Raw genomic sequence first — 13,399 nt, forward strand, 5'->3', positions numbered from 1 at the left:
CTCAGTGCCTTCTTCCTCATCCCTCTTGTAAAATCACCCAAACTCACTCAAACTCCTGGCTGACCCTAGAGCTCCCAAACATCTAAAAATAAGCTCCAAGGAAGGAAAACCCAGTGGCAATGCTGTCCTTGTGCAAAGGTGGCATCAGCAGAGGGTGCTCCTGGCCCAGCCACAGCTCAGAGCTCCCTCCTGCCAGATGCTCCTGGCAGCAAAGTGCAAATTCATTTTGTCCAAATCCCTGGGGAACAGATGCTCATCCCCACCTCCCTTTTGCTTCAGCAAGAGCAAAAAATGCCCAGGGATTCTTTAAAAGCAGCATTTAAAGCTCTTCCTAAAAATAAAATAACTCATCCTGCCTCCAAACCCTGGTGCCTGGGCCACGCTAAGTTTGCTGCCAGGATCTGGGAGGATTAGGAGCCAGGTTTAATCTTCCCAGAATGAGTAATCCTCTGGGGATGAACAAATTCAATCTAGAGATAAATAAAGCCAGGGGTGTTGGGTGTCCAACCCATCCATCTCCCCAAATCCCACTCCCCTTGGGCCCCTATAAGTGCAAAGTCCATTGGAGCTTTCAGATGTGGGTTCAGACCAAAAGCTGAGGTCAAGTCCACGTGAGAGAAGTGCACAAGATGATAAAGGAAATATTTATGATGCTTTATTCCCATGGTGCTGGGAATAAACCCTCCCATGTTTGGAAATGAACCACTTTCCAGGCAATCAAGTAAAAGACATTTGGGATTTCTGGGTGGGAATGAAAAGCTTGGGGTTGGGGCATAAAAAAGCCCAAATAAAAATTATCTTTGTGTAGGATTATATTCTTGGAAATGCATAGAGTAGTGTGAGCCACATCCCTCCAATAGGAGGCACATTTTATGAGAAAATTCATGAAAAAACAGTTCTGAAAGAATAAGAGTGACACCCACTGATGCTGGTGATTCCCTCCCAAAACTACACAATGCCTCAGTCTTATATTTTCTTGTCCCTATTCCCTCAAAAAAAACCAAAACCCAAAACCTAAAAACAAACAAACAAACAAACAAACAAAATTAAAATACAACCTGTAAAGTAACTTCAGGATTCATAAAATGAAAATTTTCCCATGTTTAGAAATGAACCAATTTCCAGGCAATCAAGAAAAGACATTTGGGGTTTCTGGGTGGGAATGAAAAGCTTGGGGTTGGGGCATAAAAAAGCCCAAATAAAAATTATCTTTGTGTAGGATTATATTCTTGGAAATGCATAGAGTAGTGTGTGCCACATCCCTCCAATAGGAGGCAGATTTTATGAGAAAATTCATGAAAAAACAGTTCTGAAAGAATAAGAGTGACACCCAGTGATGCCGGTGATTCCCTCCCAAAACTACACAATGCCTCGGTCTTATATTTTCTTGTCCCTATTCCCTCAGAAAAAAAAAAAAAAAAAAGGTAAGAACAACCATACAAACAAAAAAACCCTAAAAAACAACCTGTAAAGTAACTTCAGGATTCATAAAATGAAAATTTTCCCATGTTTGGAACTGAACCAATTTCCAGGCAATCAAGTAAAAGACATTTGGGGTTTCTGGGTGGGAATGAAAAGCTTGGGGTTGGGGCATAAAAAAGCCCAAATAAAAATTATCTTTGTGTAGGATTATATTCTTGGAAATGCATAGAGTAGTGTGTGCCACATCCCTCCAATAGGAGGCAGATTTTATGAGAAAATTCATGAAAAAACAGTTCTGAAAGAATAAGAGTGACACCCACTAATGCTGGTGATTCCCTCCCCAAACTACACAATACCTCAGTCTTATATTTTCTTGTCCCTATTCCCTAAAAAAAAAAAAAAAAAACAAAAAACCCAAACCAAACCAAAACAAAACAAAAAAACCCACTAAAAACAAACAAACAAAACCCCAAAAAACAACCTGTAAAATAACTTCAGGATTCATAAAATGAAAATTTTACCAGGCCTGAACAGTGTGTGAGTCTGACCTCACTGATTTGCAGCTGTCTCAAAAGAGCAATTTTAAAAGGAAAAGCCCTGGCTTGGGTGGAGGAGCTGTCTGGCCAGAGCTGAGCAGGAGGTGACACCTCAGGATGTGATAAGAACTATTGGGTGGAGGCTATTCCTCTTCTGAGCTCCAACCTTCAATGCTGGGACATCCCTCCAGGCACGACTGAGCCACTTTGATTGTGCTTGGGAAGTACCTGGCTAAGGGGGCTGGAGCAGAGCAAGGATGGCATCAGGATCATAGAATCATCATAGAATCATAGAATTGGCTGGGTTGGAAGGGACCTCAGAGATCCTCAAGTCCAACCCTTGATCCACTCCCCCCGTGGTTCCCAGCCCATGGCACTCAGTGCCACATCCAGGCTCTTTGGAAATATCTCCAGACACGGAGAATCCACCCCTTCCCTGGGCAGCCCATTCCAATGCCTGATCACCCTCTCCAGAAAGAAATTCTTTCCAATCTCCAACCTAAACCTCCCCTGGCACAACTTGAGACCCTTTATGCCCTCTTGTCTTGCTGAGAGTTGCCTGGGAAAAGAGAGCAACCCCCCCCTGGCTCCAACCTCCTTTCAGGGAGTTGCAGAGAGTGATGAGCTCTCCCCTGAGCCTCCTCTTCTCCAGCCTCAACACCCCAAAGCTCCCTCAGCCTCTCCTCACAGCATCTCTGCTGGATCCCTTCACCAGCCCACTTGCCTCCTTTGGACCTGCTCCAGCACCTCAAGCTCCTTCCTGAGGGGCTGAGGGGCCCAGAACTGGACACAGGACTCAAGCTGTGGCCTCCCCAGAGCTGAGCACAGGGGCAGAATCCCTTCCCTGGACCTGCTGGCCACGCTCTTCCTGAGCCAGCCCAGGATGCCATTGGCCTTCTTGGCCACCTGGGCACACTGCTGGCTCCTCTTCAGCTTCCTGGCAATCCAAACTCCAAGGTCCCTCTCTGTCTGGCTGCTCTCCATCCACTCTGTCCCCAGCCTGTAGGAAGAAGATAAGACCTGTTGAATGGATGGAGGCTGCTCCCCTTTCCTGAGGGCCAACCTTCAATGCTGGGACACCCCTGGAGATACGATTATGTACCTGGTTAAAGTGGCTCGAAGCAAGAAGGAATGGCATCTGGAAGAAGATAAGAACTGATGACTGGGTGGAGGACTACACCCTTCTGCTCCCCTCCTGGCAGCCTCTCTTCTAACCACCCTTGCTGACTGACAGCTGCCCCTTCAGAACGAAAGGACTCAGGGGTATATCTGGCTGTCCATGCTCTGACTGGGGTTGTCTCTTGACCCACCACCATTTCTGCACTGGACCCTGTCCAGAATCAGAACCATCCTGAAGAACCTCGCTGGACAGCTGGACCCCTGGTGGTGACTCTCTCTCCACTTTCTTACCCTTTATTTCTCCCCTCTTCTCTCTCATTCTTTCTTACCATTTCTTCCCACTTTTTCTCTCTCTTTCTTGTATCTTCTTTTCCTCTCTCCCTCTTTTGCTTGGTTCTACGTTTGTTTGCCTGTGTCAATTGTCAAATAAAATCTGCTTGCACTCGACCATTCTCTATGGTTGGACTTTGTTTCATGTATCCAAAAAAAAAAAAAAAAAAGAAAAAAAATTAATGTTACCTCAGACCATAACAAACAGACAGAAAACCGAGCCACCATTTTCTACTGGTGAAGAGGTCCTTGACAAATCAGATGTTTGAGTCACCATCCCTTAAGAACCCAAACAACAAACAGGATCACAGGCAACGTTTGTTTTCAAGCTGAATTCCCTCTGCATACTTGAAGCCTCCTGAACAAAACTCTATACATTGGGAAATCTGATCCTTTTGTATGAAGTGCTTCCTGAAAGCAGGGAAACTATTAAAGTGATAAATTAGTAAAAACAAAAATGGAAGAATTATATTTACCATAAAACCCAATATAACAGAATCCAAAGCCACAGTGACATGGGGAGGTGGAAGAGGATTTGCTTGGGCTCACCAGGGAGTGAAAGGAGCTGGGAAGTCTCCCTGCTGGTAATCACCTGGGGAATTCCTTGCTGTGGGATGCTGGGGATACCAAGTGGTTTTTCCATGGTTGTGAAGTGACAACTGGCAGGAGAGGCATTCAGTGAGGGCTTTTAAATCTGTTAAATCTTATATTCCATCATAGAAAGTCCGTGGGAAAGGTGTGAGAGACTGAGGATTTTTTTTAAAGGAAAGAATACTATGTGATTGCTTGGTTACAATACTCTTTTTATTATATCTATCTATATCTATATCATCTATATCTATACCTATATCTATATCTATATCTATATCTATATCTATATCTATATCTATATCTATATCATCTATATCCATATTATTATAGTATTGTTATTATATCATTATATATTATTATATACTATATATTATAAAGTATAATATTATATATTATTATGTATTTATTATTATTATACTTATTATATTTTTGTTTTACACTCTCATTTTGCAGAGTCTCATCTGATTTCTCCCAAACCATCAGGGATAAAAGCCCTACCCAACCTTCTCTGCCTTCTCCCAGTGAGCTGCAGCCAAAACCAGTAGCCATGCTCCCTCTACTGGTTTAACTGGTCCAGGGAGGGAAGGACAGACAAGGCAAGGTTCAGGAAGGGTTTGCATGGCCTTAAAAAGGGAATAATGGAGAATAATTTATTGGCAACCCACTTGTTGCTGCAGGAATTTATCCTTTGTGACTTCCACTGAAGGATCCTTGCCTTGAACCTGGCAGATATTTCCCCACATTTCATCCCAGTCAGCTTTTTTTCCTTGAAAACTCAGTGCTAAATCATAGTTTTCTGCTTCTCACCAAACAATCAGGCTGCCCTGTTGGGTTTATTACGTGGTATTTGGATTTATCTTCAATTTTAACAGTTGTGAACCATCCAACTCAATGTACATGGGACATCTTCTCATTTTTATCCCAGCCTTGACTTCTGCTGTAAATTCCTTTCCTTCCACACCTTGCAGGTTGCACTTCAGCATCTTGAAAATTCTGGATGTGTTTTATTGGAGATATTTTTTTTTTCTCCCCCAAAAGCTGAAGAAGAAAACCTCATGTCTTCTTGAAGTGGGGTTTGAAAGAGCTTTCTCTCCCTTCTTGTTGAGCACCAAACTTCATGGGTGACCTTGGGCTCTGGTTCTCACTTTCCTCCAACTCCCCTTAATCCTTATCCCAGGATCTGCTCCATGCAGGATGGACTCTCAGGTTGGGCTCTTGTTTTTTCCTTGGGCTGAGGGTTTTTTTCCTTTGGCTCTTTAAGCTCCTCACTTCATTTTACCTGGACTGCAACACCTTGGTCCTGACTCCAGGTTATCCCTAACCAGATGTGTTCATCCCTCAATTCATTAAAGGAATTATCTCCCAAATTCCCACCCCAGGAACTCACTCCTTAGCGTGGTCCATGAGTTCTTCTGCTTCATTTCTCAGACTCAGACTCATTTGTGATGGCTCTGAGGGTGGATTTCACACTGCTCCATGCATTCATGCCATGCCAAGGGCTCACCAGGTGAAGGTGAAGGTCAGATACCTGCCATGTGCATTAAATTGAATCTGGAAATGTCACACAGGTCCCTCTCAGAACTCTCTGAGACTGCCCAAACCACACAGCTTTACTCATCCAACAGAAGAGGATGCTGACCTTGCCAGGACATCTTGGATTTTTGGTCCAACTTGTCTGTGTGCCTATTGTGTAGATGCTGAGTGACCTAAGAGATGGAGTGTGACAAAAGACATGTGGCAAATGGGCAAGGGGAGATTTGCTGAACTGCAGGGAGATAAAATGGGTGCATAAATGGAGAGGGATGAAGGATGTGGTTGTGAAAATGATGGGTGACATTTTCCCTGGGTCTTTTAGTAATCTGGAGGCTGGGAACACAATCTTTCAGCCCTGACTCCTAAGCACCCCATGACTGTTGGCCCCAGACACCCCCCCCCTCCAAACACCAAGGATAAAATTAGTCCCAGCATCTCTGAAGAGCTGATGGGATGGGTGGCACTTACTGTGATGGGGAAATAGTCCCTCATGTACCTCCAGACGATGCTTTTCCGGAGGGCATGGATCCTCCTCCCACCTTTCCTGGGTTTTTCCCAGTCGAGGAGCCACCACGTGGCATAGAGGACACTGAGCAGCCAGAATCGGGTGAAGAAGAGGGCAATGAAGGCAACTGTGCAGCATTGTGCTGAGAGAAAAGCCAGGAAAAGAGTCAGGGAGAAGAAATCATCCACCTGAAGAGATCTCAGTCTCTTTGGAGCTGGGTGGGAGCCAACTGGGCTTGCTGCTGAATTAGATGATCATTGTGAAGGTACCTGGGATGTAAAGAGGTGGGTTTTTTTCCTGTCTGCCCCAGAAATCTGGAGAACATCCAAGCAGCATCCTTGGCCACTGCATCCCCCTCTTCTCCCAGGGCTGATCCTAAGGTCCCCACTGGCTGGTCCCAAGGACACCACTTCAACCTCGTGGATCAGATCCCTACCCCTTTGCTTTCTGGCTTTTCTCTGGAGTCAATCTGAGCTCTGCAATGATAATGCTCATTTTTCACCCCAAAACTCCTCTTGATGCCTCTTGATGACACCCAGAATTCTGCAAACTCTGGGGCACCAGACCCTGTCTGTACAGTCCCCAATAGCTTTGTCCTGAATTATCAAGTCCCCATTTTAATTGTATCTTGAATTATTAATTCCTCGCCTTCCCATACATAAGATTTTAATCTTTATTGAGTTATTTCTGATTGATTTTGGACTTTTCCCTCCACTTCTCGGGTTCACTCTCAGCCATAATTCTGTCCTCCAGAGGATCTTAAGTCCTTTCAACTCGTTGTCATCACAGGTTTTTTAAGAAAGTTCTGTCATTTCCGAAGACATTAATGACTTGGGACTCTCCCAAGTCCTTAAAAACTTTTCTGAGCTGCTTCCAACCTGTTCTCAGCTTTGCCCTTTAACTCCCACCTTCTTCATTCCCTGGGTTTTTGGCAGGGGAACAAGAGGAGAAAAGTCTGTGTGTGCAAACAAGCATCACTTGGTACAGCAAATCCCACCCAAGTCCAGCACTGTCTGTCTCAGGGACAAGGAAGCCCTAAAAAAGGCCTGGGGAGACTCTGTCCTCTCCATCTGTCTGTCTGGAAGCCTTGGTGTTGTCTGGGTGTCAGGGTTTAACACTGGCCCAGAAATTAAAGCAATTAACAGCTGCTCTCTGTTAATCCCCCTCCCCTCCCTGATAAAGAAAGGAGAGAGAATAAGGGAGAGAGACTGATGGGTTGGGAACTGAACTACACAACTTTAATGACACAGGAATGAGAAATAGGAAAAATTACTAAATCTATACAAATAGAAAGGAAAATTGATCCCAGGTTCCTCCCCCGTTTCCCCCAATAACTCTCACGGCACCACCCAGGCTGCAGGGCAGCCCTGGGAAAATCCAGGCTGGAATCCTGGAGTCAGCAGCAGTTGGGAGCTGGAGGCAGGAACACACAGATTCAGGCTGGGATGGATCAGGAGCAGAGGCAGAGGAATGGATGGGATCCTCCCAGGATGCACAAGCAAAGAGGGAGAGGGGAAGAAGGGAAAGCAGGAAGGGGTTTGAGCCTGGGGATCCCTCCAATTTCTCCTGAGAATGAGGTGGATGGGATGGAATCCTCTGTTTGCTCAATTCTGGCATCTCTCTTGTCCCTTCCTCCCCAAAGGAGGGTTCCAGGTGGGACCTCTTGACTCCTTTTCTCCTTCCAGAGGGCAAAATGTTCCTCAGAGCTGAGCAGTGTCCCTGGTTCTGCACCCCAGGCTCCAGCTGGAACTCTAGCCCTGGAGTGGGATCAGTCCCAGCAGCAGCCACTGTCTGAGAAGCTTGCTGTTCATTTCAGCAGTGCAGCTGCTTACAAGAGACTCAGCTGAAAGCAAAAGTCCAAGGCAGAAAATCACCTTTATCCTGCCCCAAACCAGGACACTGGGTAAGGGGAAACTGAGGTAAAGTGTTTTGCTCCTCTCTGGGTCTTCATCACAGATCTGGTACCTGGGGCTGAAGACCATGAGGATGGAGCTCTGCATCCATGTCCTCATCTTCACTGGCATCTTCACTGCATCTTGAAAACTGGGTTGAGTTTTTGGGCCCTCATGACAAGAAGGACATTGAGGAGCTGGAGTGAGTCCAGAGAAGGGGAATGGAACTGGGGAAAGGTTTGGAGTTGAAGCTTGTTGAGGAGCAGCTGAGGGAACTGGGAATTTTTAGAAGTTTAAGGAGAGATCTTCTCATTCTCTACAGCTCCCTGAAAGGAGGTTGGGGCCAGGGGGGGTTTGGTCTCTTCTCCAGACAGACAAAAGAGCCTCAAGTTCCACTAGAGGAGGTTTAGATTGGGTATTAGAAGAAGTATCTTCACTGAAAGGGTTATCAAACACTGCACAGGTTGCCCAGGGTGGTGGCTCCATCACCATCCCTGGGAGTGTTTAGAAGGCAGGGAGCTGTGGTGCTGAGGGATTTTCTTTAGCACTGGACTTGGTAGAGTTGGGTTAATGGTTGGGCTCAAGGATCTTAAAGGTGTTTGGCAAGCAGAACAATTCTCTCAATCTCTGATTCAGAGACCTGGATTTTCATCTGTGAGAGTCACTGCCCTCTCCAGCCCAACTCAGAAGCAGCACATGTTGCTCCCATCTGAGACCTCCTTGTACCTCCCATTTGCTTTTAGAGCAAATAAGTAGAAAGGAAAAAGGAGAAAGGAGAAATAATTATAAAGATAAAAAAGCAGGGCTGGGCTGTAGGGTTTTTTTTGTGATCAGTCACCCTGATCCCAAAGCTTTGCACAGAAAAACAAAACCCTGCCCCTTTTTAAAACACTGGAATGATGGTGCTGGTAATTCCTAAGGGTGAAAAAACCACAAAAATAATGATTCTAAATTTTTTTTAATGCTGAAATGGGATCTTATATCCTCAGACAGGTAGGGCCACTCATACATCTCATAAGAAACATTGCAGCTCTCTGCAGAGCAAAAGCTCTGACCTGCAATGGATCCCCCAAGTCCAAAGCTCTGCTCTGACCTGGTGCTTCTCCTTTCATGTGTCACAGCCTCTGTCTTTATAACTCTCTAGGAAAAGAGCAACCAGCATGAAACGAAGCTCCAGGGTCCACAGGACACACAAAAGCTGCTGGAGAACAACGTGGAGGTTGTGATTTTACTGCACCCTGGACACAGGGCTGCTGCAAAACCTGATGCTCTTTTTATCAGCCTGTGCAAAGCTCAAGGTGCTTTCTGCAAAATAAAGGAGTTGCTGTGGTCCACATCCATTTGCTTATGATCATCCAAGGGAGGCTTTATCTTGCAATTATATAATTATTCATTTCATTTGCAGTTCAGCCCTTTTTTTCTAGCAGGATGGAATCTACACACAGTGACCTTCACTCAGTCTGAAGATATCTCTGTGTGTTTGTGCTTGTAAAATCCCACTGTCCAGGTTGCTGTGGGAAGGAAATCCATTCCTCTCCTAGAATGGATCCTCCATCTGAAAGATGGTTGGGACCAGACAGAGGGAAGTTCCAGGGATTGTTCAGCCTGGAGAAGAGGAGGCTCCCAGGGGAGCTCAGAGAAACCTTCCAATATCTGAAGGGGCTCCAAGAAAGCTGGGGGAGGGCTTTGGACACGGGGGGGTAGGGAGAGGAGAAGGGAAATGGGTTAAAAGTTGGAGAGAAAGGGGAGATTGAGGTTGGAGATGGGGAAGAAATTGTGGAATTTGAGGGTGGGGAGAGCCTGGAACAGGTTGAGAGAGTTGGGGGTGTTCAGTCTGGAGGAGAGAGAAGAGGAAGAGGAGAGGAGAGGAGAGGAGAGGAGAGGAGAGGAGAGGAGAGGAGAGGAGAGGAGAGGAGAGGAGAGGAGAGGAGAGGAAGAGGAAGAGGAAGAAGAGAAGAGAAGAGAAGAGAAGAGAAGAGAAGAGAAGAGAAGAGAAGAGAAGAGAAGAGAAGAGAAGAGAAGAGAAAGAAAAGAGAAGAGAAGAGAAGAGAAGAGAAGAGAAGAGAAGAGAAGAGAAGAGAAGAGAAGAGAAGAGAAGAGAAGAGAAGAGAAGAGAAGAGAAGAGAAGAGAAGAGAAGAGAAGAGAGAAGGTGAGAAGGTTCTGGGGAGACCTTGGAGCAGCTTCCAGTGCCTGAATGGGCTCCAGGAAAGCTGAGGAGGGACTTTGGACAAGGGCCTGGAGGGATGGGATGAGAGGGAAGGGTTTCCAGCTGCAAGAGGGGAGATGGAGAGGAGATGGGAGGGAGAAATTCTTTGGTGTGAGAGTGCTGAGCCCCTGTCCCAAGTTGCCCAAGGAAGCTGTGGCTGCCCCATCCCTGGCAGTGTCTCAGCCCAGGTTGGATGGGGCTTGGAGCAACCTGGGCTGTGGGAGGGGTCCCTGTCCATGCAGGGGGCTGGAACTGGATGTTTTTAAGGTCTCTCACACCCTAAACCACTCTGTATTTCATTCTGTATGTTACAGGCTCCAAGTGAGCCACAGCCTAGAAACCCCCAGAAGACTTCTCAGGTCAAGTCAAAACATGGACCGTGTCCCCTCCAAGTGCTGCTGAACCCAATGCTGCTGCTAACCCAGCATTTGCTCATTCATCCCAAAACAGGGAACACAGCAGCCTCTGGAGAGAGATTTTTCAGCATCAGAGCAGCCCCAGTGTGAGTCAGAGGCCTTTTGCAGTTCTCAGGAGGGTTTCCCAGATGCACATCTCTGAGGTCCCCAGTGTCAGCCTCAACTCCCTGACCCTGACAGAGTGCACGGATCCTGTACCCTCCCTACAACCACTCCTGAAAGCCTGGCCAGGCTCTCCCAGGCTCTGGACTATGCTCAGCTGTCAAAAAGAACCTTTCTCAAGCTTGCACCATGTGCCCTTTGAGCCAATCCTGCTGTCTGGAAGGGTCCAAAGGGTGGATGTCTGGTGCTGGATCTGCAGAGGAATTCTGTACAGGGCTGATTCCCCTCACTGAGCTTCTTTGCATGGGTCCAGTTCTGGCTTGCTCTCTAAAATTCCCTCGAAGGAGGTTGGGGCAAGGTGGGAGGTCTGTCTTTTCTCCCACGGAACAAGAGAAAGCAGCCCCAAGTTGTGCCACGGGAGATTTGGGTTGGATATTAGGAAGAATTTCTGCATGGAAAGGGTTTTCAATCCCTGTCCCAGGCTGCCCAGGGCAGTGGTGGAGTCCCCATCATTCCTGGAGGGATTTCCAAGCCCTGGAGCTGTGGTGCTGAGGCCATGGGGCAGTGGTGGCCTTGGCAGTGCTGGGTTCAGGGTTGGACTGGATGATCTTAAGGATCTTTTCCAACCAAAATTATTTGATGATTGAGTTCAACACGAATGTTTCTGCATGGTGTGTCTGGATGGATGCTCAGGTCCTTGGAGAATAAGTGAGGTAGCAGGAGGTGATGGGGAAGGTTTGGGCATCAGCCTGATGATTTCAGAGCTCTGCAGCCAGCCTGGTTCCATTGATTTAGGAGGGGAAACTGCTCAGTTCTGGAATCCTGTAGTGGGGAAGCAATGGGATTCCCACTCCATACCTTGCATCCCAACTTTGCATTGTGCACTCTCCTTCCAGCAGCTGAAGCACACAGTCCCTGTCACCTCTGGGAAGACATTCAAGCAACTTCTAGTACCTAAAAGGAGTCCAGGAAAGCTGGGGAGGGACTTTGGACAAGGGCATGGAGGGATAAAACAAGGAGGAATGGTTTTTAACTGGAAAAGGAGAGATTTAGATGAGACTTTAGGATGAAATTGTTTGGTGTGAGGGTGCTGAGCCCCTGGCCCAGGTTGCCCAAGGAAGCTGTGGCTGCCCCATCCCTGGAAGTGTTGAAGATGAGGTTGGATGGGGCTTGGAGCAACCTTGGCTGTGAGAGGTGTCCCTGCCCATGGTCCCTTCCAACCCAAACCTTTCTGTGATTATGTGATTTTTATTTTTTTTCTCCCTTTGCCAGAAGCATCCTCAAGAAAACCACCAGCACACTGGAGCTCAGCTCCCTGCCAGCAGTGGGGTTGAGGTTCCCCCCCTCTCACCCAGCATCCCATGGATGAATGAATGAACAACCCCCTTGCCCTCTGCTTTGTTTCTTCAGGGAAAAAGCATTTGCAGAACCATAGCAACAGCTGCTTCAGCAGTGCTCCTGGGATCTCCAGCCAAAGGGCTGGCACTGGATGAGTGTGGCTTTTCCTAAGCTGTGGTTTTGGGGTTTTTTTTGTTTTTTTTTTCTGGCAGCAGAAGCACAAACCCATCTCAGAGAGAAAGGAGCAGCTGGAGCAGCCAAATCCTACCCAGGGAAGGGCTGATCTCTGTGCCCAGAGGTTATCAGTGGGTGTGGGGTGGGGTGTTTGGCAGCTCATGGCAGGGAATTAATGAAATCTTTTAGCATTGAGCTCTGGCAGTGGTTTAATTGGGAGATTTTGGGTGGAAAGCTCCAGGCCTAAAGTAATTTTCTAAGGTGAATCACACCAGCTGGAATCTCTGCACATGGTTTGGTTTTCACCTTTCCTATAGCACTTAAGGTCCTTTCTAACCCAAACCATTCTATGATGAGTGTTTAGCAAAGAGGATAAGGGGGAATAATTTAGAACTCGAAAAGGGGAGATTTATTTTAGATATTCAGAGGAAATTCTTTACTCTGAGATTTGTAGGACACTGTAGGACAGGGAAGCTGTGGCTGCCCCATCCCTGGCTGTGTCTCAGCCCAGGTTGGATGGGGCTTGGAGCAACCTGGGCTGGTGGGAGGTGTCCCTGCCCGTGCAGGGGGTTGGAACTGGGTGACCTTGAAGGTCCCTTCCATCCAAACCATTCTGTGATTGTATGATTTCTAAACTGGTTTTGGGTTTAGAGTGTAGCACACACACAAAATTAAATAACAAAATAAAATAGTCCCAGAGAGGAGCAGTAATCTCTGGAGGACCAGCCATGGAGGAGAGGGGGGGTTTGGGGTCTCCTCCTCATTCTTAGCAAACTGAATTTCCCTGCAGGAGGCAGAACTGCATTTCTAGTATCTCCCTGTTACCCTCTGCCTGCAGAGGATTCATCCCTCCTGCCCACCTTTTGACTTTCTCCTGCTCCCAGAAGTCATTCCCAGCACTGAAGAGCCACATCCCAGCTTCCTTCCAACCCCAAGAAGGGAAACACCTCAAGTGGAAGTTGTTTTCCTGGAAAACACTGTTAAAACCCCAGCTGCAACCATGGGAGAGATGTGTTGTTGTATCCCTCATTGACATTACAGCCACATCTCTACTCCATCCCATCCAGGTACCATGGGCAACAGAGCATCCCAGAATGTCCCAGTTTGGCCAGTTGGGTCCATGGCTGCATGGTTTTTGGCAGATGTTGCCTTCCCTGTTACCAACACCTTTGTCTCCTCTTGCATGGGGTTTTTTGGTGTGCAAGGGAGGGTTGATCCCAGCTGGGTTCTCTTC

General features: G+C 47.0%; 1 protein-coding gene across 1 annotated transcript in view; it reads right to left on the minus strand.

The window, feature by feature from the left end:
* Positions 1-13,399, minus strand: part of MOGAT2 (monoacylglycerol O-acyltransferase 2) — a 28,584-nt gene that overhangs the window by 13,725 nt on the left and 1,460 nt on the right. Inside the window, exon 2 of the mRNA XM_008495185.2 lies at positions 6,000-6,178. Coding sequence (XP_008493407.1) covers positions 6,000-6,178 — 179 coding nt within the window. The remainder of the gene's footprint in view (positions 1-5,999; positions 6,179-13,399) is intronic.

Source organism: Calypte anna, chromosome 1, assembly GCF_003957555.1.
Source record: "Calypte anna isolate BGI_N300 chromosome 1, bCalAnn1_v1.p, whole genome shotgun sequence".
Taxonomy (NCBI): domain Eukaryota; kingdom Metazoa; phylum Chordata; class Aves; order Apodiformes; family Trochilidae; genus Calypte; species Calypte anna.